Source organism: Galleria mellonella, unplaced genomic scaffold, assembly GCF_026898425.1.
Source record: "Galleria mellonella isolate WM207_F2 unplaced genomic scaffold, CSIRO_AGI_GalMel_v1 utg213, whole genome shotgun sequence".
Classification (NCBI taxonomy): Eukaryota; Metazoa; Arthropoda; class Insecta; order Lepidoptera; family Pyralidae; genus Galleria; species Galleria mellonella.
Genome location: NW_026442039.1, coordinates 1271266 through 1299019, shown reverse-complemented (window position 1 = coordinate 1299019; position 27754 = coordinate 1271266). Strand labels below are relative to the sequence as shown.

General features: G+C 31.3%; 2 protein-coding genes and 1 long non-coding RNA gene across 5 annotated transcripts in view; 1 reads left to right on the top strand and 2 right to left on the bottom strand.

The window, feature by feature from the left end:
• The window catches only part of LOC113511947 (elongation of very long chain fatty acids protein AAEL008004-like), a 38707-nt gene extending 35146 nt beyond the window's left edge, over nucleotides 1-3561 (bottom strand). The window contains exon 1 of one of the 2 annotated variants that reach the window (XM_026895675.3): nucleotides 3350-3561. The gene's annotated coding sequence lies outside the window, so the exon portion shown is untranslated. Of the gene's footprint in view, nucleotides 1-2495; nucleotides 2519-3349 lie in introns of those variants that run through there. The other variant, XM_052894466.1, reaches the window with a different exon arrangement.
• A 657-nt stretch (nucleotides 3562-4218) lies between these two features.
• On the top strand, nucleotides 4219-24290 carry LOC128200587 (uncharacterized). The gene is made up of 3 exons (XR_008252789.1): nucleotides 4219-4328; nucleotides 21633-21940; nucleotides 23912-24290. It is a non-coding gene; the product is annotated as an uncharacterized LOC128200587 (long non-coding RNA).
• Nucleotides 24291-25728: 1438 nt separating this feature from the next.
• The window catches only part of LOC113511953 (elongation of very long chain fatty acids protein AAEL008004-like), a 34044-nt gene continuing 32018 nt past the window's right edge, over nucleotides 25729-27754 (bottom strand). For both annotated transcript variants that reach the window (XM_026895685.3, XM_026895684.3), the window contains 2 exons: nucleotides 26967-27155; nucleotides 25729-26327 (listed from right to left, as the gene is read on the bottom strand). In XM_026895685.3, coding sequence (XP_026751486.1) covers nucleotides 26211-26327; nucleotides 26967-27155 — 306 coding nt within the window. In that variant the 3' untranslated portion in view covers nucleotides 25729-26210. The remainder of the gene's footprint in view (nucleotides 26328-26966; nucleotides 27156-27754) is intronic.

Here is a 27754-nt window from a genome sequence, read left to right as displayed (position 1 = left end):
CTATCGACTCAAGTGTTACGTGTTAGAATTTCATTGAACAAATAGCATTGTGTCGCGTTTGCATAGTTCGATTTAAACCAAAACTAGTTTTTATCCATCAGTTCGTTCGTGTTATTAGAAAATATTTATTAACTAGGATAATATGCAGCTTATGTCTTTTTTAATCCCAAATATTACGGATATTCTGTATTTTACATCGAACCATTAAGACGTCAAAATATAATTCTTTAAATTCAATTTTATATTTATATTATTACAAGTTATAAGGACTATAATAAAATATGTAGAAATTGTATCTATTTGAGTATTTATATTTTTATTATATTATTGTAATTATAAGAAAATAAAAAAAGAAACATATATTTTCTTTGTATGGTAACTACTCGTATTGATAGAAAAATTGATCTATTTAAATATTATTGTACATAATACATTACTCGTATTTACTGTACGAATTTTTAAATAATTCTACTAATTCAATATGTTAACACTAGATTCACAATTCCACGTAAAGTTCGTGTACATTTGTAATTTTCTTGTTAGTAATAAATTTGTTACAGTTCCGGATGATGATTAAAAACTAAATACTGTGTTATGTACTACACATTATATGACTTTTAGGTCATATTGATTATTTGCTTGATGATGCCTTGTTTAAAGGTAAATCAATATTTTAAATCTAATATGTCTATGAAACATATAGTTGTTCATTGGTGTGTTTTACTATGACAAAATGTATCAACTTGTTTTATTAAAGAAAATGTTTATAATATCAAAATAAGACTACAGACAATAAGACTTCCTAGGTAGATGCATCAAATATTTGAGAAGTAACAAGTTTTATGTTATATTGTTTTCATAGGAATGATATTTAGTGTAAGAAAAATCTAAATAACAACTAAGTATTGAGTAAAAAGAATCGTTATTTGCAAATATTTAAATAAAGGCTGTAGTTACGAGATAGGTATTATTATATTAGATTTGAAATTTATCAAATTTAATAGTTGTTATATCCAGTTCAGAGTGTGTCAGTATTATGAATCTGATGAGAGTAGATCTCTTTCTGTAAAAAATAGTGCGTACAACCATGAGCGAGAATAGATTTAAAATATCTGAATTAAGAATTGCGTGTCTATAAGAACATTTTTTGCAATATTCTTATGTACATGTTGTGTGTGATTAGTAACAAACAAATAAACGATGTATCTATCTATCTATCTATCAATATTAAGATTTACTCCGCAAAGAAAAAATGACATTGTCAATCGTTGTAACACGGAAGTAAACCGTATTGATTGCAAAAACAAAATAACAAAATATATTTAGAATAGACGTAGTAATCTACTAAATTTATGTTATGCGACATCCAAAAGATATAAAGGGTTGTATATCTAGAAATAAAAAAATAAAATCTGTATTGTTCTCTGGGAAGGGATCAGTTTCAGTGGCGTAATAAATGGTCCATTTTCATAAAATATAAATAAGTACCTATTTACTGTTTATTTTTAGAATATTTTTAAACTTGTACGGGTTTAATATTTATAATTTTTGTTAGATAATACTATACAGTAAAATTAATAATAACTTAATTCTTAAAATCTTACTATGAGTAAATGCGGGGGAAAATAGATGTCAACGCTGAGCTATAAAAAGTAAATTGTTCATGTGCTGTCGGATATGCTATTTGACTTCTAATTTTTTGTCGCCATGAGTAGGTACTACGTAATTCTTGTGTTCCTCGCATATTTAAGCGTTAGGAATATGGACGTTCATTCGAACTGAAGGAGATTCAACCTCAGGCTTTGAATTTACGTTGCTTCGGACGTCAGTTTATTTTTGTAATGTATGATTTTTCGTTGTACGAATATTTACTTATTTGTTTTAATTGTTGTAGGTATGATCTTTGTATCCTGCTATTCTTCACTCAAATGTCGTGCCCATCCCAGAACGCAAGCTGAGCTTTTAGCTGCACACAAAAACTGGAAAATAATCTTGAATATGCCAAGTCTTTCCCTCTCTCTCTCTCTGCCTGTTGTTGTACATTTATGTAGCTACATAACTACACGTACTAATCTGTAGTTCTTTTTCTGTATTAATTTACATATTATTGTAATATCAAAGCAATAAGTAATGTATTATTTGTTGTTGATTGTTATATTTAATTTTAACTGCTTAGTCGTTTACATTTATACCGAATATTAAATATTGATTTAAAAATTACGATTTTTTTATCATTGAAACTAATCACTTATTTTTCCATACCTATAATTTATAACTAATTAAGTACGTAGTACGGTACGGTAGTGGTGACTGACGCTTCACCACTAAAATGATTTTCGTGTTTGTATAGAATATGTGCGGAGTGATCAATAAGCTAATGGAAATAAGTAAATTTTTTTTATAAACCCAATTGTAGAGAGGCCTATACGAATCATGTTAGGTTGAATTATTAAGATTGTCACTACTAATTCAATGCCATTAGAAATAGTACGTACTATTACACACTGTCCAGGCAATAAGGAGTAATCTCTTGACATGTCAGTGCCCAGCCGGAGTGACCTTACGTCACGCGCCCACCGCTTTGCGCCGTCACACGCGTTGGGAATACTAACATCTGCAGAACGCCTTGGTAGATCCTTGGCTTCAAAACCGAGCTCCTTTCTTAGTAGACTGTTGCGTTGCGTTCACTATATGTTTTCTACTAATATTCGCCGTTCACATAAGTTTGGCAGTACCATCATAGCTAGAAAGAGGCAGTTGTTGATGTACCTAGGTTCGTGTTACAACATTTCCCAACAAGTATCCATTCAGACACGATAATTATAACAATTTTGTATTAATTAATTATACTGGCAAATCAAATCCTTAAATGACCTTTATTCATGAACAAGTTGCCTACCTATAAGTAGGAAGGTATACTTATTACCTAAGCTCATTGATTAGCGCTTCAGAGAATAGTTGCTCATTTTGGATCGAGGTTGTCTGTCTGATATGGTATCATCAAACGTTTCTACAATTTATCTCTGCTCGAATAAATAGTTATCAATGTTTGTTTTACGATTGTCCTCTCGATTAATTTGGTATATAAGCACCTGTAGCTGCTTACGTTATGGAAATATTTATTTATAGATAGAGAAATTACGAGTATTTTAGTTATGAGATATGATTATTATATAATATAAGTAGCTCTCAATGTTTCTATAAAAGGGCTATGATTATTGTATTTCTTAAAAACTTTGACATAGCCCCGGGCGCTATCTAGGTGTTGGTGTTATTCACAGAACAACTTTATGCAATAAATCAATTAATTCGTCATCTGAGAAGGCTGTATTTTATCACATTATCTCACCTGATTGATCTATTAATAGATGTCTGTTGTTCCTCAAGTTGACCAGTCCAAGAGCACAAACACTACCGCGATTTAGGAAAGATAATTTTAATTACTTAGTATGAAATTACGAAAAGCGAGGGCGCCAGTTTGCGCGAGTGGTGACCGCGGTGAGCGCGTGAACGGCGCCTGCACTTGTGTATAGGTGTGAGTTAGGTACTGCCGGTGCGCGCTCCACCACCACTGCTTTTATCACTTCGGACTTCAACTTGACTTCTCACGTCATAAACTGTTTACCTGTACTGCGAGAATATTTTTAAATCCTATAAGTTCGTTGCGAAGTTTGTGTTCATTAAATGATCAAAATTCTTCTGAATGTCGTTGGCGTAAATTTCACTTTACAATAATCGTTGCGGTCGTCTTCCTAGAATTTTCCCGATTCACATTTATTTATCCCTATAATATAAAATATTGATAAAAATACCTTTAATTATTATAATCATCACGACTAAATTGTTTACTTTAGTTTTTATTCGGTTCCATCATATTTTATATGTAAAAAATTTCTTATACGTATTTTTATGAATAGATATTTATCGATTAAATGGATTTAAAATGATATTTTTTTAAGGAACGATAACTGCACCAATTTTATTACTACAAGTTGGTGGATTAACTGTAAGGGATCAAAAAGGTTGGCCCGTCGTGACCTTTTCTTCAGAAATTGTTCACGATAGTTTTTAGGGGAATTGCGTGAAAAGCAAGCTGATAGGATATATTGCTAGTAATCAGGTCTTTAGATTTCCTTACTCACATTCCCCCCCCCCCCCCCTTTAGTACATATAGATAAACACATAGGAGATATAGATATTATTTACACGGTCCTCAATTATACTTTACACAACCGAGTTACAAGAAGCATCTAGTATTTTATTATATTACTGGCAGCTTCAATAATTTTAAAATCTAAATCTATATTTGGATTTTGGTCATAGTGTATGTAAGTACATTAATATAAATGAAAAACAATTGTCAACAATATTAATGAAAAGTTTATACCTACATATTTATGTGTATTCTTAAAATAACTTACACGAGTTTTTTAATATATATTTATTTATATTAATATAGCTACATGTTATGTAGTTAGGTTATGCTTAAAAAATATTATTATAAATTATTGATATAAATTTAAATATATCCTATTGTAGGCTCAATTTGTAAAGCGTTTTAAAGAAAAAATAATTTTTAGGTTTACTACATTATAAAATAAATTATAAATGTAACCGATGCGACGTTATGATAATCTGGTCGACTGTGATTCTGACATTTTTTTTTACAACACAGGGGGCAAACGAGCATGCGGCTTACCTGGTGGTAAGTGACTACCGCCGCCTATGATCATCCACAACACTAACGGCATTGCTGGTGTGCTGCCGGCCTTTTTTCTTTGTCACATTTTTTGTTAAACTTCTTCCTGTCTATTTCCCCTATATAAAAACATTCACTTTTGAATACGTATGGGAATTATAATGCAAAGTAATTTTATCATATTGGATATTGATAATTGGATATAAGAAAACTTGGATATTGAGACAAAATGTGTTAAAATCCTTCAAATCTTAAAATCACGTGTCACGACGTTCGTCTACACTAACTTCTGAAACAGCTTAACAGATTAAAATGAAATTCAGCAAATATGTGTTGTTTGCTTCAATTTCAGAGATAAGAGTTTTTATTCTTATAATAAAAGATTGATCTAGTAGGTAGCGGCAAAACCTTTACAAGTTCAGTTAGTAGCAATGTATATGTTACAGCAAAAGTAATAAATCCGGATATTATATATACTATCAAACCATTACATATATAATATCTACTAAATTTAAATAAAGTGATAATTAATAACAATTATACTCATTATTTAGCTATTTTATACAATAATTAGAAGACTCGGGTAATGTAATATACAAATATAGATGAAGGCTATAAAGTTTTATTTCAATTTGCTTCAAGCATAACTATGTATGTAGTAATAATAAGCCGTCATTTTTAATAGTAATAATAATAATAATAATTATTATTTTTAAAATATTATAGTTATCATAATTGTAAATATTAATGTATATTAAATAAACTTTAATTATAAAGTAAATTTAAAGTTCACTATTCCTAACACAAAATAAAAAAAATACTTTGGGTAACGTACTTTTGGGTATATATATATATACACTCCTCGCAAAAATTAAGGGAACATAAAAATTTTTGAAATTTTTGGGTGATTTTCAACAGGCTGTATTTCAGTGAAAAATAATCGTACAGCAAATTTAAAAAAAGGGTTTTGAAGCTTGAAAACTCTAGTTTTCAGATTTTTTGGTGAAAAAATTTTTTGAGCTCCGGTTTCCATGCAATTCTTAAACAAAGCTGAAAATAATTTTTTTCTAAATTTTCTAGGTTTCGTTTTTCACTCTATGGGCATGGAAAAATTTTTTCGAGCTACTCCATTGTATAGGTCTCTTAGCGTGTTTATTCAGCTTCAAAAATCGCTTTGGATGGCTCAATTACGACCATTTGTCTCCGAGATATCGAACTTTGAATGCAAAAGCATCCTTTTCCATTCAACTGCTAATATCTCTGGAACTACTGGTCGCACAGCAAGCGGGCGCCGAGTTTCTTTATCTGCATAAAATTTTCTTGATTTTTTTCGATTTTTTTTTGATAATGAATTTTTAAAAAACAAAGAATTGAGTAAAAAGTGAAAAACAAATGAAATTATTGATTTTTGAATGGATTAGGGTGAGTTTAAGGGACAAAAACCTTGTTCCCTTATTTTTTCCAAAATTTCAATCAATTGGTCCGGGAAAAACCGTTGAACCGATCGCTCCAGGGATTTAGGGGGTTCTTAAAAGAACAATAGACTGTAAAATTTTCCTCAAACCTTAGCTTTCCCGCCCATATTAGCGAAGATACAGCCAAGTAACCAAAAAAGGAGAAAAAGTCACTTTTTTCCACTTTTTTCAATTCAATGTTAGAGGTGGAAAAAAATTTTTTCTTCACTAACTCTTGACTGTGCTTAATAGGAAATTTTATGCAGATAAAGAAACTTGGCACCCGCTTGCTGTGCGACCAGTAGTTCCAGAGATATTAGCAGTTGAATGGAAAAGGATGCTTTTGCATTCAAAGTTCGATATCTCGGAGACAAATGGTCGTAATTGAGCCATCCAAAGCGATTTTTGAAGCTGAATAAACACGCTAAGAGACCTATACAATGGAGTAGCTCGAAAAAAATTTTCCATGCCCATAGAGTGAAAAACGAAACCTAGAAAATTTAGAAAAAAATTATTTTCAGCTTTGTTTAAGAATTGCATGGAAACCGGAGCTCAAAAAATTTTTTCACCAAAAAATCTGAAAACTAGAGTTTTTAAGCTTCAAAACCCTTTTTTTAAATTTGCTGTACGATTATTTTTCACTGAAATACAGCCTGTTGAAAATCACCCAAAAATTTCAAAAATTTTTATGTTCCCTTAATTTTTGCGAGGAGTGTATATGAAATATAAATATAAAAATGACGTGTATGGAAAGAACATCCGTGTATTATATTAATTTTAAAATAAGAATAGAGAAGTGAGATTACTAGTCAATATAAATTTTATTGATAATGTATACGGTGTTGTTCATGTCTATAAGCGAAGGTCATCATATTCCATCAGGTTCCGAATAAAATGTTAATTACAAATTATTTCATGTAGATACAGAACCTTCGGTGTATGATAATTGATATTATTTTTTGTTGTATGACATTTTCTTGTTTAGTATCTTTTTGTTACTTCTTGGGTTTCTTTTATTACAAATAATGTTTGTCGATGTCGAATAGTATAAAATTAGAATATTGTTTACATGCATTGATGTCGATTCAAAGGTGATTTTCTAAATCCATCTCTAAAATTAATATTCTAATTTAATTTCACAGTGAAATATTTATTGTAAGGACCAACATGTACATTGATAGTGCTGTGTACAGAGGGGGGGGGGGGGAAGGGATTGTTAATAATTCGGACTACCAGTCCCATTGCTAGCAATATACCCTGACTGGTCGATCTCCACTCGATCTCCACCTGGAAACCATCGTGCTGAATTCCAGGTGTATTCATCACAATGAGTTAACAGACCTGTTTTTTCATTCTTACATGTCATTCCTCACTGGTGCCTCGCCAATGTATACTGATAGCGTAAGCATTCCATTATTACCTATTAGAAAAAAGGGCCTGATGTTAAAAAATACTGTGTATAGGAACAGCGCGCTGTGTAGTATTTCTTTATTACTGTTTCCAAAAGCTTTGCTCCCGTGAATCAATAGATATATACAGTATCCTATGCATTAAGATTTAACTTACCCGCATAGGAAATTTTATTTAAATTTGTACAAACATCTAAATTTGTAAACATCTTTACAAACTTTCACATTTATAATATTAATATCTTTATTTTATGGAAGAAAATCATGCCTTGCAGTGGGTTGTTATGATATGACCTCATTACGGATGTGGAATCGAATAGCCAGTTCTTGACGCATCCAATAATAAAATAAGTAATTAAGAATAGTTTAATAATATACTTTTATAATGATTGTTTACATTATTTTCTTTTAATTTCCGTAAACAATAGTTTACTGCATTAACCTAAAACAAGTTCAATTCTACGTAATGGTTATTAAGATTTTACGTCAATTATGCGGGTACGTCATTGTTTTAATTAATGAATTGAATGGTAATCCCCCTTGTACTGTTTGTTTAATCTGGCGAGATACCAGTTACGAGTCATTGGTAAAGATAAGTGGTCAGGTTAAGATAAATGTCTAGCAGCGTCATTTATTGTGTGTAAATTTATCATATATGTTAATAGTTTATATATTATATTTTTTTGTTTGCAGCTTAGAATGGCAAATAAGCTGACGGTCCACCTGGTGGAAAGTGGTAACCATCGCCTATAGTCATAAACAGTACCATGGACATAATAATACGAGTATACTGTGTTGCCTGTGATACTTTCCATGCGTTTTCATTCTTGAAAGCTTAGTTCTCCTGTGTTATACCTCTGTACCTTATAATTTCATTACAATTTCAGTAATTTGTTGGATTCGTTTCACATGTTGGATATATAATAGATGCGAACTACTCTAGAATGTCTGTTTAGGGTAATCTTTGACGCAATGCACATTATTTTATAGAAAGAAGGTAGTAATCAATGATACGGCCTGTTTGATGTAAAATTATGATCCTACTCCTAGATGAAGTGACCGTATTAAATGTGTTGCAGGGAGTCAAAAATGCGGATAGTACAAGATCATTCCCTATAGTTGTATATATTATGTTGAATCGTACAATGAAAACAGTAAAATGATAATGATAGAATTTGAGACTTATGTTTCAAAGTGTCTACTAAACGTGACACTGCAACGTTTGTAGTCTGTGGCATAACTTAATTCTTTATTATTTAAAACAGTGAAGAATTAAGTATTATTAGTGAGTATTGTTCTTAAATGAAGTTATTAATTCATTCCTATATAAAAAAACCAAGATATACATTTTTAACTAATTGGTGACATTTATTCTCAAACTTGCCGAAAATTCGTTACCATTTTTGAAAAAAATATAAGTTCTTTAGATATTTATTGCGAGTATTTGACTCCATTCATACAATAATCATCTGATTACTTTTTTTGCTTTTTGTTTATTACTTTTATTTTTCTTGAAGGCATTTTTATATGTTGATTAGGTAACGTGATGATACACTAGTATGAAACACACACCTGAAAAGATACACCTTGTATCAAATAAAGATCTTAACGCTTTCAGGATCCACATCACGCTCATCTTTCGCATTCATTTCATTTCATTTCCTTTCAATTTGTAAGACATTGCGTGTCTGCGTACAACAGGTTCACTACAAGGCCAAACAACGCGATCACGTAACTCGTAAAAACAAAAGTAACGCCTAAAAAAACTAGAAACAGTTACAATTCCACATTTTGCATGTCTAAATTCTAGAGGAACTTATCGTACAAGGAAATCATGTTTCAAATTCAGATAGGTACCTGTGTCCCAAACAATTGTTATAAGTGGCTCTATTTTTTATTTAATAAATAAAAAGAATTAGTTAGATCCTTATTTTTATGATAAAACTCTAACTGATACAAGTAATTTTTGCGATCATTAAAGTATTTTTTTTTATGGATGAAAATGGAACGGCAGCCCCGCCTGCGCTAACGGTATACGCTGGCAGGGGACTAGTGATGGGTGATCGATGAAAATGAAAACAGGCCAGTTAGCCCATCACGATGAATTCATCAGGAATTAACCATGATAGTTTCCAGGAGGAATCGCGTGGAGGTCGACCTGCTTGAGTATATTGCTAGCACTGGGATTCTCAATCTCCATTACTAACAATCCCTTTCCCCCCAATCATTAAAGTATTAGAAGCAAGTGAAAATGCGAAATGATTTTCAAGTGATTTTGAAATATTGGAGGATCCCACTTCGATTGAATGTTTATCTTATGTATATTAACGACGACTACCTCAATTCTGAAACTTTTTTAAAGTTTTGGCACTTTTTCTGCATTCGATAGGGTTTACATACAAATATGTGATGTACCTATAACTGTTTTTTATTTTACGTATAATAATGGGGACTTATAAATGTACGTGTTATGTGTCTCCGAAATATTAAAAGGTTTTTTTTTATGGATGTTAATGGAATGGTAACCCCGCCGGCGCTAATGGTATCTGCTGGTAGGCCACCAATGAGGGGAGGATGAAGCAGGTCAGTTAGTTAATCGTGACGTATTTAACAATAAATAAATTACGATGGTTTCCAGGAGGAATCGCATGGACGTCGACTTGATAGGGTATATTATTACTAATGGGGTTGTTAATCCCCAATATTAACGATCCTTTCTCTCTCTGGTATTAAAGGATTACGCATAAAATCGGAAATAGTTACTTATAAGTGTCAGAATAGTTAGTTTACTAGCATTTAGTTTTAGCCAGATATGTTTACGGACCGGTATAAAAAGTATTTTATGAGCTTCTTTATTCCATATAGAACGTGTATATTAAATTTCATAGTGGTTGGTTACGCAATTAAGGCACTATAAGGTAACAAACAAACAATTTTACTTTCACATTTATAGGTATTTCTAAGGATATTTCTGATATTTCCAATTTCGTGGAGAAGCATTTGCTATTGAATAATTTCTGTGCAATTAGGTAGGTACATATATGATAATGAGAGAAGTACTTTTTACTGTACAAATATTTAATGAATATATAAATACAATATATATTAATATTTTTCAAAGAATGTAAATTGTCCTAGTAAAAAAATAACTCATGGATATTTTTTCATGGGAAGTATATTTTGTCATTAATAACTGATTCTATGAGGGATAAAAAAACTTACAATGTCTAATTTTGTCCAACACAGCGGTTTGATGACAAACATGTGACGTTCTATTTTATTACTTTTCGATAATTGGGTAATTAGGAATCAAATATATTGACGCATTCAGAAATATAGGAATTCACCTATGTATTTTGATATTATAAGTGGAAAAATATACATAAAAAAAGAATTATTAATATTTCCACGGAAAACGATGATTATAGTGGAAACGCCCTGTGGTTTGTGGTAGAAACGAAGTAAAACCTTGAAAATTAAAATGAATGTCATCAAGCAACAATTTATTCTATTTGATATAAATATTGTTGCCAATAAGTATATAAATTAAATAATAGTATTATTTTATGGTTAAATTTCATACATGTATGTTTAAGTGAGTAATATATCGTTCGATTTTGAACTGATACTGAATTGTTTTTAACAAAAACAATAGTACTGAAGTAGTTGAACATCTTGTACACAAAATATTTTGTAAATAGGTTCTTGATTTCTTTAGATAAAAAATTATTTCATTACGAACCTACTTAGATATGAGGTAATAATGTTATAATTTAGTATATAAACTAATGTAGAGAGAGTCTCCATAGAAATGCTTCAAGAAAAACGGGTCAACTTTTTCATACGATTTTGCGTGATAAATAGTTATGAATGATTCCTTTATAACTTCTACATTTATTTTGTCTTATAAATTCTGCATCTTTTTAATGCGTAAACACTCATTTTATTTATTAAATATTACGTCAAAATATATTGTATGCGTAAGTCTATCTAAGAACAAACTCTTTGAAGTATATAGAATAATGTTTTTTCTTCGCGTAATATTTAATTAAGAATATGACTCTTCCATCACACAAATATTTGGTGTTAATAACATGGAATTTATTAGAGCCATTATAAGAATTCAAAACAATTTACATGTTACAGGATATGGTATAGGCCTGTATTATAAAGGACATATTTGTTTGTACATCATACTCGAACCACGTGAATACAATGTATAATTTATCAATTAATACATTGTCATAATATTGTTATTTCACCATTCTGGTAAATTTAATTATTATATCATAGCTTTTTGTAAGAGACTTTGAGGTAAACGTGTGTAGATATATTGGTTACTTTAGAGTTTGCTTGAAAAGGGCGCACGAAATAGCAGTTTAGGTTCTTAATAATAATCTTAATATAAATTATTAAGAATTATTTTTTGAAGGTTATTAAATTTTTTAATGAAGACCACATGTACTTATTTAAATTAATTAATTCGAATTTTCATCGAACAGGTAAATTGAATTTACCTGTGCGTTATTTATTCGTTGGTATTTTAAAATACTTTTTCTTAGTGGACGCCTAGACCACCATGCAAACTATAAGCAATTTTGATGTTTCTAAAATCAATACTTTTTATGTAGTTTGTACAATGTAAAATGTTTTTTAACGAACCATGCAGTACTAGTCACCTAGTTATGGCATCGTTTCAAAAGGTTTTGTGGGCCGCGACTCACTACATAGCTAAAAGTTAAATAAAAAAAATATTGGAGTCCCCAATGTAGATTCATTAATCTGATAGAAGTTCCTTGATGAAGTAGAATGGCTATAAATTAGTATGTAATGTAATACATATTGAACTCCTTTTTCCGCACTTAGCATCTCGTTTAAACCGTTGTCCATATTACTACGAGTTATAAAACTTAGAAATGGGATTTGATGGACTATTCAATGGCGATTTTTTCCATATTAATTGAAGTAAAAAAAATCTGTAAGAGCATCAGCAAATCAGCAAGGGTATATTTATACGAGTACAAATACGTAATATATTGAAAGGACAAGGAAGCTGATAGCTCTCTAGTTAATTAATAGTCATCTCTTATAAAGTAAAATAGCTCTACGAATCATATATAGAAGTGCGCTGTGACACCCATAGTACTTCCTTTTTACTGCATTAACTGTATCGTTACATTTATTTATTGTCTTGCTTATATTTCCTTATATTGTATAATTCAAATAAAGTATAAAGTATATTCACTTATTCATTCTTCGAGTTTTTGTAAAGTGTTGCTTCTGTGACTAGTAATTTCACTGTCGTATCTCATTCACAAACAAAACAGCCATAAAACAACTGGTTTGGAAACAAAAACATTTCTTGTAGTTTATTTGTAATATATATAAGAGATATTATGCCAAGTTGAAACTACCGTACCCATCTAAATTTGCGTCATTAGTTTTTGCCACTTGGTGTAAAAAGAAAAAGATCAAGCACGAGCAAGGAACACACTTTAAATTTATGGTAATTTCCATCAGTATGCAATTTATGATAATAGTTTTATTAGAGAGATATATTTAAATATAATTATTTTTCAAGAACATATTATTATAGCGTTTCTATTTTAAATACGAGTAAAAATACAAATAGGCATAAACTATAGCTATTAAGTATATAAGCGAGTATAATTTATCTATTAAACTTTTGTAAAACTATTGTTATTACTTCTATATTTGTAGTGGGGCTGAATTATAATCTCAAGTTATTGCCTACACAAAACCGATTATTTTATTATATTACTACTCCCAAGGAAGGGAAATTCAACGCACGGGACGATAATTTAAACGTTCGACCTTAAAATCGAAGGATGAATGTGATCGTAGATCGTTAGAGTAATAGCACGTGTATTGTGAGATCGGATTTGATTATGGTTTCTAGATGCAGTATTGCCGAGTTGATCTCCTTTTGATCAGATATGCCAATTTCTAGCCATCTTCCAGAAATTGCTTACTATATTATGTGTATGTATTTCTTAATTTAAGACACTGATGTGTTGTTAGGCCTCCCTTGTCACCAAATGGCTATAGTCTCAATGTATATATAAATTTCCGCTTAGGTTTAAATTAATAAATTAATAATTAAATTATTGTCATAATTTCAAGACGCTGTTTATTTGTACTTCTTAACCCAAAAAAAAAAAACAATTTTTAAGAGAGATAGCTTTAGGAAAATTTTAAGAGTATTAGGGAAAACACAGAACTTGAGAGAGATCAGCCTTATCGGTAGAATATATCTAATAGGTAGGAAATCTTTATTTGAGAATTCCACATGGTTATATCATTCTATATCAATGGGTGTAATTGTTCCATAAAAATAAAAAAAAAACACATCGCCTTGGTCATCATAATAACCTTATGTATTAACTAATTATATAAAATATGATCACGACCCGTTGTGTACGTCATAACCTCGCTCCTATACATGGTATTAGTGGAATTTTATACTTAGCAGCTTTGATATTGTTTCTATGTAAGTAGTTATTACTATATATAAGTTTCCCTCTTCATAATATTTTTGTTTGGTTAAACTTTTGATAATAATAATAATTGGTTAAATATTTTTATTTATAATTAAATGGTTTAATTCAAAATTAAAAGTTCAAATTATTATGCACTAAACATAAAATTTTCATGACTTATATTTATTATAGAAATTTATGTTTTTAAACTATAAAGCTGTTTCGAGTAAGATTCATCATACAGCTGTTGAAATCGTGACATGCGTATTAAATATGTGGCAAAAATCCGAAACGTCAGCGACTTTGTCGATAAAGTCCGAAAGATCAAGGACTAGCATACTCGTACTTGTCTAGGTAGGTATTCATTTTGTTGCGTATTCTTATAAAGTTCAATGCCAATAATAGTTCGAAGTATTGTATGCTAAGCTTTTTTGATAACCTTAGTTTATTGGGTCACGTATTTAAATTTTGCATAAGTACAAGGTTACCGTACTTAAGTAACATACCTTATAATAATAAGTTTTGAGGTCCTCTTTGTTATCTCAGACAGTTCGCTATAGCTGTTCTGCTTCAGGTGTTTGACAAAATACTTCAATCAATTAGTGGATTGTATCAGTACGATTCAACCATTCAATTTTATCGTTCAATTTTAAAATTCAATATTATAAGTTCTGCGTATTATTCTGTAAAGTAAATATTTAAAAGTCTTATTGTAATTTTATAATTCTCTGCTGCTTTACAATTGTAAAGTCTCCTTTAGCACAATGTCGTTTGTAGGTCGTTGCTTTAGGGTTCCATATATTGATAAAATCAGAACCGAAACAAGATCACTCACGCCTTTATTTGTTACATGCATTAATATCGTATATAAACTTGAAATTTACTATGCGCATCTTTTAGGTGGTATGTTAAAGACCTTACGTGAACGGATTTCGATTATACGAGTAATAAATCCTTTTCATATCAGCCCTTAACCGTTCACTGCTGAACATAACCTCCCTTGAAGAGTTTTGCCAGTAGTTGTCACGCTTGGCAGGCGGATTGGCAACTGCAGTTTGGCTTTTAGTAATGTTTTAAGGGGGAAGCTGTTTCCTATCCCTCGCCGTTCCTTATTTGTCATTTATGTCACCCACGGGAAACGAAGTGGTGGCCTATTCTATGCCGGGACTATACGGCCACTGAATACTTAGTTAAAATTATATTACATAGTTTTCAAGTTATTTAAAATAAATGTTTAAAATTGTAATACTCGTAGGTAAGTAAGTTATAGATTTCAAGAAAATATTTATTTATTCATTCACTGAAGTATAGACAAACATTAAATGTAATACAATATTAATATACATGCCTATTAAAGGTATTCACAGCATTTACTTTAATTTAATTATACAGTATGACAAGATATAGAACAAAAATATAAAAATAGTAAAGGAAATGTTCTCCTTTATCAATATGCTTAATTTTTATTGATTATAGTTAAGTTTGTAATTTTCTCAATTTCTGTTTCACTTTGTATAAAGTTTTAAATATTATTAGAGAAAAATAAAAAGAAAATTTATTTGCCATTATTTGATATTTAAGAAAAATAATATGAGGTGTCTTAATAAGATCAGTAGATATTATAACATTTTTAGAAATTTTGTTTGTTTGTATGCTAATGCAAAAACTATTGTTCTAAATTGTATGCGGATATATTTTAGGAAGTCTAACTTTAAATCTGACGTATGTTTCATCTTGATACGTTATCTAAAATGGTCTATTTCATTAGTTTTCTTACTTCTGAAATCTAGGTTTACCAGGTAGAGGGCAAAAAGCGAATTTATAATAAAATTAACTCCGAATAGGAATTCGGTCATTTAATTACATATTTTAATGGAAAGATATACTTATTGGCGGACACGCCACCATGATTAAAAATCAGTATTTTAATTGAAAACATTTTACTACAGTCCAATTTACTTATACCCTGTAGAATTTTCATTGACTATGTTACCGAAACATACCTATAAATATATGGAAAAATCGGTGTGATTACGCGATAATAAAGTGTTAATATTACAAATGTTATGAAATTATCGGATATAACTCTGTAGTTCTCCAATGATAACTCGGAGGACTTTTTAGCACCTATACACATGTAGACGTATTATTAGTTTGACAAATATTAACTGGTTGTGTTTGCGTATAAGCAGAAAGGTCGTGTTTGTGGCAAAGTCAGTTACCCACTGTTCGTTCCATGTTTGTTCTTTTTGTTGAATGTTAAGTTGAGATCGATTATCTATATTGATAAATAAGCAAAAATTAATTCACTGATTTAATTGAAGTTAATGATAATGATTCATTTATCCTTTCACTTTTTTCTTTTATTATTTATCTTATAAATATACAGATAAAGAGAGTGTATGTGTGTGAGAGAGAGAGAGAGTGTGAGAGATATTAAGTAAAAATTCTAAGTATCTAGTAAAGTATAGGTAGATACATAATACATATGAATTTATTGAAGGAGTTGATGTTTAGAAAATAAATTGTTTGTAGGTACCACTCTACCACATCGACAGGTTCACACAATACAAGAAACCAAAATAAACATATTATTTAAGTTTGTACCTATTCTATAAAAAATTAGGCTTCAATTTTAACAAAGTAAATTATTTTGATATAAAAATATCCAGCTATTTTGATTTAAAATCTAAACTATTTAAAAAGCGGATAGTAAATCTATTCAGATTTAAATTGAAACAAAAATTTTAATTGGTTTCTAAGCACCATACTTATCCTAAAGAAGACTTCACCCAGAAGTCTTCTTTAGGACTACTCAGAATTTCCCTTACACATAGTATATTAGACATCGTTAAATTTAAACATAAGTTTCAAAAATAAAAAAAATAAAAAATGTCAGAATGGAACCTTACTCACTGCAAAAATAAAATTCTTGTTTTAAAATATTTATTACCTACTCGTATAGTAAATATTTAGCTATTAAAAATTGCATTAATTTCTATAGCTGTTTTGTAAAAGCGGATTTTTTGCTTTAAGTTTCCACTGCCATAGTAATAACTTAAGTGTAATATAATTTATTGTATAATACTTATTAAAGTTCCTACGTGGTTTACCTATTTATACATATTAATAATGCATTTAACCACAGATCCTTTATATCTACGGAAAATAACAGTTGTACCTGTATTTTATTGAATGATCATGAGGTAATCTTAAACATATAATGTCTTCTAAATGATAAGTCATATGTAGGCGTTTTACGTCAAATAAATAATTTTATATTGTATATACTGGTAAAAGATATGAAATATCTACGATTTTGTACTATAGGTAATTTCAATAAACAGACAGAAATTATTGAATAATTTATAAAAACGAAATAAACACGAATTTGCTGGCAATAGAATAAAAATATTTTTTATTAAAATAAACAAAATTAGAAATATATTTAAATTAACCTTTTAAATTCAGATGGCTAGAACCAATCGCAATATTAGTAAGTGATTATATTAGTAGTAAATAAATATTATTAATAATTATTTATTTTTGTAATATTTTATTGATACGAGTATGTTTGATCAATGTAATTGCTCTTTTTCTTTATGTTTATCGTCATCTAGTTAGGATTCTACTTTCAGTGACCCTATCCCTCTAAATGAGATTTTAAAATTGAATTTTGACAGCACACATAAAAATTTAAATATTAGTATATATTCGCATTACGCACGAAGTATTCCAGCCCACTACCCAGATTTATTTGCATCTTTTGACGTTAATAACGTATATGTTATATTCTAGTCTTGGAATCCTGGCTGAAAGCATGTCTGTCATCTGCCTCATACGATTTGCCTGGTTTTAATCTTATTTGCAATGACCGAGTATTGGCAAGTGGCGGTGGAGTCGCGTTCATTTTGCTTACAAGATTATAAAGTTTTCTAATAATTCCAATCCTTCTAATGAAACTGAATTCCTATTTATCGATGATAATCTTTCACATTCTAAAGTTCTTCGTGTATTTTATAGTCCTTCCTTTCCTATTGGTTATTTTACTTCTCGTGAATACCCTAAAAAACTTAATTCCATCCTATAATCACACCATAATTATGGGTGATTTTAACACATGTCTCCTGAAAGATGCCTTCTGCGCAAAACGTCTCACTTCTCTTGCTGACTCTTGTAACCTCCATACCCCTTCAGCCAACACACTTTTTCCCCAATAGTAATCCTTCCCTGTGTCTTATGTTTGTTTCGTCCTCTGATTTTGTCGCTAGGCATGGTCAGTATCCTGCAGATGCCTTCTCATACCACAATTTAATTTACCTTTCTTACAAAATTCTTCCGCCTAAACCTAAGCGTAGATTGGTAATGCAGCGCAGTTTTGGTGCCATGAACTTGGAGCAGTTGCAAAAAGATACTGCCGCATGCAACTGAACAATTAGTAGCCAGAACTCAGTTGATGAGCAAGTAAATTGTTCAACTCCTTTCTCCTAGAGTTATACGATCGCCATGCTCCTGTTTGTCCAGTGCGTCTCAAGCATTTTCCTGCTTCCTGGCTAACTAATGATATTAAAGCTCTTCAGGCTAAAAAAACAAGGCAAAAACTAAATTTAAATGAAACACTGATAAATATCGTGACCATTACATTAGAGCTAGGAATCATTGTAATAGAGCATGTAGGGAAGCTCAACGTCGCCACATCCATACATCTGTCGAAAACGGAAACCTAGCTAAAGTCTGAAGGTTTCTCAAATCACTTGGAGTTTTATTAGAACGTGAAATAAGAAGTAACTCAGATTTTTCAATGGAAGAACAGATCATTCCTGCTAATTTCTTTCGCACACAATTCGTTAACGGTTACATAACAGATTGTATGTACACCAAAGAGTAAAATATGTAGATATAGCAAGTGAAGTACTGAAAAAATAGTTTTTATGGTTGCATACCTGTATTTCTGTACACTTTATGGTCTGACGGTTTCAGCAATGAGTCTAATTTGTGTATTTGCTTGTGAATAGTAATCATGAAAAGACTGATGATTAGCGAGTACCAAAATGTGTCTCGTATTCGTGTTGTCGTTTTAAACTGAGTACGGGTGCTTAAATAAATAAAGATAAAATAGTTATCTTTAAAATCAACACGCAATGAATACATAAGTATTCTATTGACCCCAATCCTTCATCTATAAGTAGTTGGCTTTAGATAGAGTCATTTTGTATAAAATTGTAGAGCAGTTACGTTCTGTTAAAGTTATCTTGGTCTTATAACTAATAAACTAAAGAATGTGTAGAACCTTAAAAATATTATTAATCTATAAAAATATTATTAATTTATATTAAAAAAGAATAACTTTTTAATATTAGTAAAATCATAGAATGTGTCAAAGTACTTATTTTATGTAAACTAAGCCCATTTCAGATATGATCCATGTATTCAGAAGACCTATGTCCCATTTATTAAAGATTTTTGCATTTTTGCATAATTTTGTCTACTTTCTAGCAGTATAAACAGATACCATAACAAGGCAATGTGCCCACCTCTGCGCCTTGGAGGTTCCTTGGCGTAGTAGTGGGCACGTTGCTTTACGTAAATGAGATCCCGGCTTCGATTTCCGATTGAGCCCATTATAGGAAACGAACTTTACTGGTTTGGCTCAGGTCTGAGTATTGTGGGTGTATCCCAAAGTGTTAATTAGGGGGGAAGGGATTGTTAGCAATGGAGTTTGACAACCCCATTGCTAGCAATATGCCCTATCAGGTCAAGCTCCGCGTGGTTCCTCCTGGAAACTATCGTGAACAATTCTCGTTGAATTCGTCACGATGGGCTAACCGACCTGCTTCATCCTCACATATCATTTTTAACTGGTACCCCGCCAGTGTATACCGATAGCGCAGGTGGGGTAACCATTTCATTATTACCCATTAAAAAAAAGTAACCGTCCTCTATAGATGTGAACAGCACCATGTAAAAATATCACAAAGAACAATCATTTACCATCAGACAGATTATACGCATATTTTGCACTATATATAGATAAATTTACCATAGTTCAATATTCTACAATATTTTCTTTTCACTGTTTAGTAAAATTCAAACAAAACATTAGCATTAACTACACTAACTGACCTGTTTCATCCTCGTCTATCATCCTTCACTGGTGCCCTATCAGCATATACCGATAGCGCGGGTGGGGTTACTATTTCATTATCACCTATAAAAAAAAGTGTTAATTACCTGATTCCTCGTAATGCAGGTTATTCTTATAGCTTATAGACCAGGAGATTGGTGGGATTGTTCGGGTTTTATTATTATTAACTATGAATATTATATTAATAATTATTTTTACGTAGGTACGTTATCAGATTGGCCATACGTTTCAAGTACTTGTTCTTGGATTATTGTATTAAAAAAAGTAGGAAAAGGAAGTATAATTTTAATTTTTATAGGCACCTGTATCATCAACAATAACTTGTAAAAAAATAACCATAAAATTTGATAGTCCACTTAAGATAATTACGAATTTCATGTAGGTAGTTATACTTATATATTATATGTAAATTATTCAAATCAAAGTTAAAATAATGGTGTTCATCTTTATATTTACAAGTACACATTTACTTAGTGTGTTGGTTCGTAGCAAATATTTTGTTTCGGGTTGAAGTACTCAACTATGGTCCGTTTATATCGTCATCGTCATACAAAGTAAATTTAATTATTTTAACAATAATAATCTTAAGAACTGACCTATTGTGTACAATATACCTACTTCCATTATCATCATTTTAACAATTCCAATAAGGTGCCGTTACTGGAGATGAGCTCTTCGTGATAAAAGAAGATTTACCTGTAAAGTAAGCATATTTTTTTATATGACTTGCTGAAGTAGCATCAAACTTGTGTATGCATGTAAGCATGTATCTGCATTATATCTGTACAGAATAAGTATAAAAATCATAATGCGTATACATTTTCATATATTCTTAAATCGGTAAATATTTAGACGTATACTATAATTACAGTTATGAGATATAATCAAGAAAACGAAGGACATGACTGATAGGTAAACGGCCACATTTAAATGTTTCCCAATAGAGCAATCATCTGAAATATACAAATAGGTAATAACGTCAATTTTAAGATTTGTACCACAATGAGTAGGTAGAGCAAATAATGGCGTGTAAATACTACGTTCTAATAATAATTTAGTATCTAAATAATTTATGTTCCTCCATGTTATCTTAAAAAATATAGGCATATTTGAATTCTCTAGAGGCACATATTAGATAGTAGTGTCGTTTTATGTTACTTATTTATTATATATACTCGTACATATAATATTAATACCGAATGTTATGCAGAGTGCTTATTGGAGTACAAATTTAATGCTGTTTTATGTAATATTTTTTTATTTATGTATTGATTTGTATTCTGTTACTGTGCTATAAATAAATATGGAATTGTATATAGGTACTGAATACAGAAACAGAATGAATGCATCAAAGACTTTAGCAAGATGGTACTGTCTTTTTTTTATAATTTATTTGTATCTCTGATTTACTTACTTTTGTTCTAGGTGCACATTGTGTTTTTTTGCTGGTACATTCTTGAGCTGCGATATCATACAGCAAAAGTCTGTCGTAGAATTGAATGTCTTTAGCGTAGAGTTAATATATAATATAATATAATGTAAATTAAACACTTTTTTCCGCGCTTAGCCTCTCATTTGGGTCATTGCGCGTATGAGTCGTGGCTAGTACAGCCAACCCAGCTCCGCCCAGAAGCACAGAAGCTTCCTGGGACCTTCACAGGCCTCACGGAGCGACCTCACCGTTTCGAGGATTTCTAAACGTTGATGGACCACAGCTTCACATTTGAGAATACGTGAGCAGCCGTTTTTAATATATTTATATATATACGAAGAGGGATCAAAAAGTAACTGGCAGGTATAGCTCAGATACATACTTGTAATATTAAAATAGAAAAAATCATCGATTCTCTTTTGTTCTTTTCTAAATGTAGTCATTTGTTTGCTTCGTGTCGGAACGTGTTCTCGAAAATGGAGAAAAACGAAGTGCGACCCGTATTAAATACCTCTGTTTAAAAAACTTAAGAACGCAAGAGATTCATTGCGGTTTGAAGGCAACATTAGGAGAGTCTGCTCCGCCGTATTCCACTGTCGCAAGGTGGGTTTTTCAATTTCGAGTAAGGAGAAGGAACACGGAAGACGAACATCGTTGCGGCCGTCTATCGACAACAGCCACCGAAGAAAATGTTGCGAAAGTCGAGAAAATTATTATTGAGGCGATCGAAGAGTTACCATTCGATACTTAATTCAAGAAACGGGCATTTCATGTGGAAGTATTCAATCCATATTGAACATTTGAATATGAAAAAAGTCTTCGCAAGATGGGTGCCGAGAATATTAACCGAGTACCAGTCAGAAACAAAATCGACTTGACATTTCGAAGATATTGTTGGACAACTTTCAAGAAGATTCTGAATACTTTTTGTTTCGTTTTGTAGCAATGGGCGAAACATGGGTCCATCATTTTTTATCCCGAGACAAACTAGCAATCTTCGCAATGGAAACGGACAACATAACCAACCCCAAAGAAGTTGCGCTCCGTGGCATCGGCTGGCAAGGTGTGGTGGTGGCTGGCAAGGCTGGCAATGGCCTCAATATTTTGGGACTCAGAAGGGACATTGTTGATTGATTACTTGGAGCGTGGAACCACTTTTACAGGCCAATATTATGCAGCTTTAATTTCCAGGTTGAGGAATGCCACCAAAGAGAAAAGGAGAGGAAAAATTCGAAGGGGCGTGCTGTTTCATCACGACAACGCACCCGCGCTCAGGTCGGCAGTTGCGATGGCTGCCATTCAGCAAGCTGCCTTCGAATTGGTTGACTACTCCCCTTATTCACTAGATCTGGCGCCTAGTGATTTTTATCTGTTCCTCAAATTGAAAGAATACTTAAGGGGAAACAGGTACGAAGACGATAATGAGGTGATGGATGCCGTGGAGAGCTTTTTGCAGGACCAAGACAAAACTTTTTTTTGAAAGGGATTGAAGCCTAGGAGTAGCGCTGGACTCGGTGTGTAGAGAGACTCGGATACTATGTAGAAAAATAAATTATTAATTTATCAATAGTCATTATATTCTATCTTATTCTCACTACTTTTTGATCCTTCCTCGTAACAGACTACTTTCAAAATATATGGATGCGAATATATATATATTTATTTACATAATAAATTATATTTATTACATATATAATTAATTATACATGTAAATAGGAAGAGCCTTATTGCTAGCAATACACCCAACCATGTCGACCTTCCCGTGCCCCCTCCGCCCCTTGGAAACCACCACTGAATTCCAAGTGTATTCATCACGATGGGCTAACCTGCTTTTTTTCATTCTCATCTATCAACCCTCACTGGTGCCATGCCAGCGTATACCGTTAGTGCAGGCTATTATTATCGTCCATTAAAAACGTGATTTGTTAATATCAGAGTGCAAAAAAATTTTAGAGATGATACTTCTGGAGTTGGCATAACTTAAATATGCACTTATAAAGTACAAAAGGCGGTTTTATTCTCTTCTAATCAACTTTTGGCTAGAGAAGAAAAAAAAATACGGTAGTTATTTAATGCAACAAGTATATTAAAAAAAAGTTCATATTAAGAAAACATATTTTGTATTAAAAAAGAGGATATAATTAAATTATAATCTCTGATTAGAATTTAATTTATTCAACTAGAGGGCAGTTACAAAAGTCGTCTGCTTGGGTATTTCTATCTCACTTGTACCTTCTGCTTTGAAGCAGTTATGCTTGCATGTGTGTTTCAGATATTGCAGTGAAATTACACAATATGGAGGTATGACACCTTAATCCTTAGAAATTGTAAGACAACATGAGGGGTACCAAGAACGTGAGAGCATTCTGTGATGACTATGGTGCAGTAGATGTCTATAGACGACGGTTATCACTTTGCATCAGGACGGCCGTCAGTTTCTTTATCATTCTACTTGTAAGTTGCAGATCTATACACAACTAGTTGATGTTGATATATATACTTATTCGGAATAATTTCTGAATATACTTTTTCATAATAAAAATAAACAGTAATTTATGAACATTAATGAAATATCTTCATTGAATTATCTTATTATTATAATTTTGCACATCTATTTATTTTGTGCTACTCATCAAGACATGGCGTTAATATAGTTAAAATTTCATTGTATTTAGGTCTAAATTAAACAGTAATAGGTAAATTGGATTGATTCACAGGAATAAGGATTAAAAAATATAATGCTTTTTTTTGTAAAACCCTTTATTAAAGTAATAAATAAGTTGCAAAAGAGTGAATACGCAGCTTGAGCAGTTTAGTTGCGGCGGTAACATTCCGCGGCCGCCGCGCTACAAGCTACCGGCATTTCACACATTGCACAACATTTAAAGCATACACTGCAATGGTGGCCCCATTGCAATTTCAAAATGTCGTTATCAAAACAGGTTTTTAAAATTCACTTATATTGGAGATCTTTCTCATCCATGCAAGTTCTACTAGAGCGAAAAAGGCATAAAGTTGACTTCTTAAATTTACAAATTATAATTTATTACTGAATGTGTAATAGCGTCATGACATTTAGAAGAATGAATAATGTTTGTATACTTTCTCTAAAATTAGAATTCTGGGGACATTTAGAGAATGGCCAACATATTAAAAATAATTATACCCATGTTATGAAGACGACATGATGACTTGACAACTGTATTTTCACACTAGTAAAGAATTATACCCGGCTACTGTACATATTTGATTTTTTACATTGTTGAGTAGAGCATTTATTTATAAAAATAATAATTTACAAATACACACAGTGCAATAATTACAATAAAAATATTATAGATATGTACTATAAAAATATTGGAAAGGTTGGAAGTCAGAACATCAAATATTTTATGTAATTGAGTCTTTGTACAATATAAGATAGAAATATTTAAAAGTACACTTTTGCCACCATTACATATTGGTTAACCATACGTCAAAATTCTAATAAACCTATTGGTTATTGCAATGGATGATGAATGATTATGATCCTTTTGTCCGAGCAAAATTTTGAAAAACAGTGACAATACATTGGTTTATTTGAATTTTTCGTATTTACGAATTATGTGGTAAGTGTTGTTTGCAGGTTTGATTACACCAAAAATTTGTTGCCCAGACTGGGTATAGGTTTAAAGTAGGTTTATAGTTTGTATAAGATATTTGATTAATATATAATATAGTATAAGATAGTTGAGCTCAGAACAAGTAGTACAAAAAATAGAATGCAGTTATGAAGATTTAACATATTTAAGAATTTGGTAACATGATTCATATTACAAACAGCGATTTTATAACAAATTTATTTACAAATAATCCATTAACCTTCAATACACCTAATTACATAATTTAACACTCATATTTTTTATTTATTAAAATATACACACATTACAAAACGTCCTTACTGTCACCCTCGAATATTAATATGAAGTGATACAATTTTAGTGAATACCACGACCAGACTAATTTTCGTAGTAAACAGAAGAAAAGAAAAGAATTAAAAATGGGATCGAATTGAAGTAAATTTTAGGAAAGATTAAATAGATACAATAATTAAATACTCTTAGTATTTTAATATTTGTACTTTTAAAAAAATGTAAGGCATTAGACAACTTTCAAACCAACTTTGTGACTCGCTTTGTGCATTGACTATCTTTTCTGTTGAGGTTGGTAGTTTACAGGTGAATAATATACATTCAATATCAGTATTATCCGTGCATTTCATATCAATATTAAATAAGTTCACGGAAATCTAGTGCCAGAGTAATCGTTATGTGCGATAGTATTAAAGAATGCATGAAAATTTACCCACACCATATTCGAGACACATACCGGGCCATCGGACCCATACAACTAATCCCAATGGGCGAACCCGCAGCTTGTTCGTCTATACTACCCGAGGTACTCGCACCATAGAATAATCACTATATGCTTCTTTATAATGTAAAACATCAGTCTCAGGTCAACTAGGGCTTTTTGTCGCCGTGGAATATTCGAGATGGTCCTATGAACGATAGAGCTAAATATATACAGCACTACGAAACCGGCCGCCGTCGTACGAACGCGTCTGTTGACGACGCGTATGAACTCGGCACCTCCGAACCCTCTTCTTGTTTGTAACCATTCTGGGCACTGCTGTTCTCGTCTATTGCCTGGAATAAAAGTAGATTTTGGATTATTTTTAAACTAACAAGAATATTTCCATAGTTGTAATTTAAGACGTGATTGATTGTTGTGGTAACTTAATATTCATAAGTCATGGAATTTTCCGGTATTTATGGTGAAATTAATAGAAAATTTAAATGTATTTGGACTAGCAATACAAACAATTCGTCAATGTGTGAATGAACCTTTGGTAAATTTTACACTAGTCTCCATGTGTTATATTTTTTAAATATTTCTGTATAATTTAGTATATCACACTACTCTCCGTCTTTCTATTTATTACTGTAAACCAAATCTTTTTGAATTATGGATAGAAAAAAAAATTACGGCGACCCCAAATAAGAATTAGGATAAGGGTAGAAAGATGATACGATATGGGATATGGCAGTGAATTTAAAGAATACAGAGGTTTAACACCTTAGTCTTCAGGAATAGCAATGCACGTGGGGTATCATGGGCGAAAAAGTATACTCTGTTATGTCCATGATACTGTTCATGTCTATAGGCGACGCTTACCACTTTCCATCAGGTGGGCCGTTAGCTTGGTTGTCATTCTAAGTTGTACAAAAAAAAGCATAAAAAAAACATATCGAAGTTTGTGTGAGAATGATTCACGTAAATCTTACCATGCACAATCCAGTGGCTGCCTTGGCTTTCTTCTCAGGCTTAATGTACTGCGCCTTGTAGAAGTCGCTGAACAAGAAAAGGAAGAGGAAGCCGTGCATCGCGATCCAGATGACGAAGATACGAGGGTACTGGCATGAGGGTCGGAACAACACTTGCAGTTGATGTGTGAAGATCATAACAAACTGCACCTGTAAATATAGTATGACAATTGTTCATTGTAAATATAGTCGATTTAGTAATTACAGTTGCATAAATTTTTTTGACAAGATCAAATTAATTGTTTAAATCAGTTGCTAATTTGACAGCTTAAAATTGGATATCAAAAATGAATTATTGTATTGAAAATAGAAGTGTATGAATGTTCGAATATTAAAATTATTCATTCATTGAATGGAATGACAACTTATGAGGTATACAATGGACGTAATAGTGTATTCTGTAATTTATATGGTGCTCTGTTTAAATCTATAGGCTATGGTTACCACCCTCCAGCAGGTAGGACGTCAGTTATATTACCATTATAAAAAAAAAAAAACGATTATTTACAACAATATTCTAGAAAATAATTATCCAGATGTTGCAAATGTAATTTAATGCAACAAACAAAGTTGCCAATCATCACGCAACATAAAGCGCCTCTTTTGTTGTTTACAAAGATTATCCTCTTCACGCTGGATTCAACATGTTAAACTTTGTTGCAAATCCATTGTTGTCTAATTAATATATAGTTTAAATTAAAAAAAAAAAAAGATGCAATATTCACTGCATCGAATTAATTTTATCATCA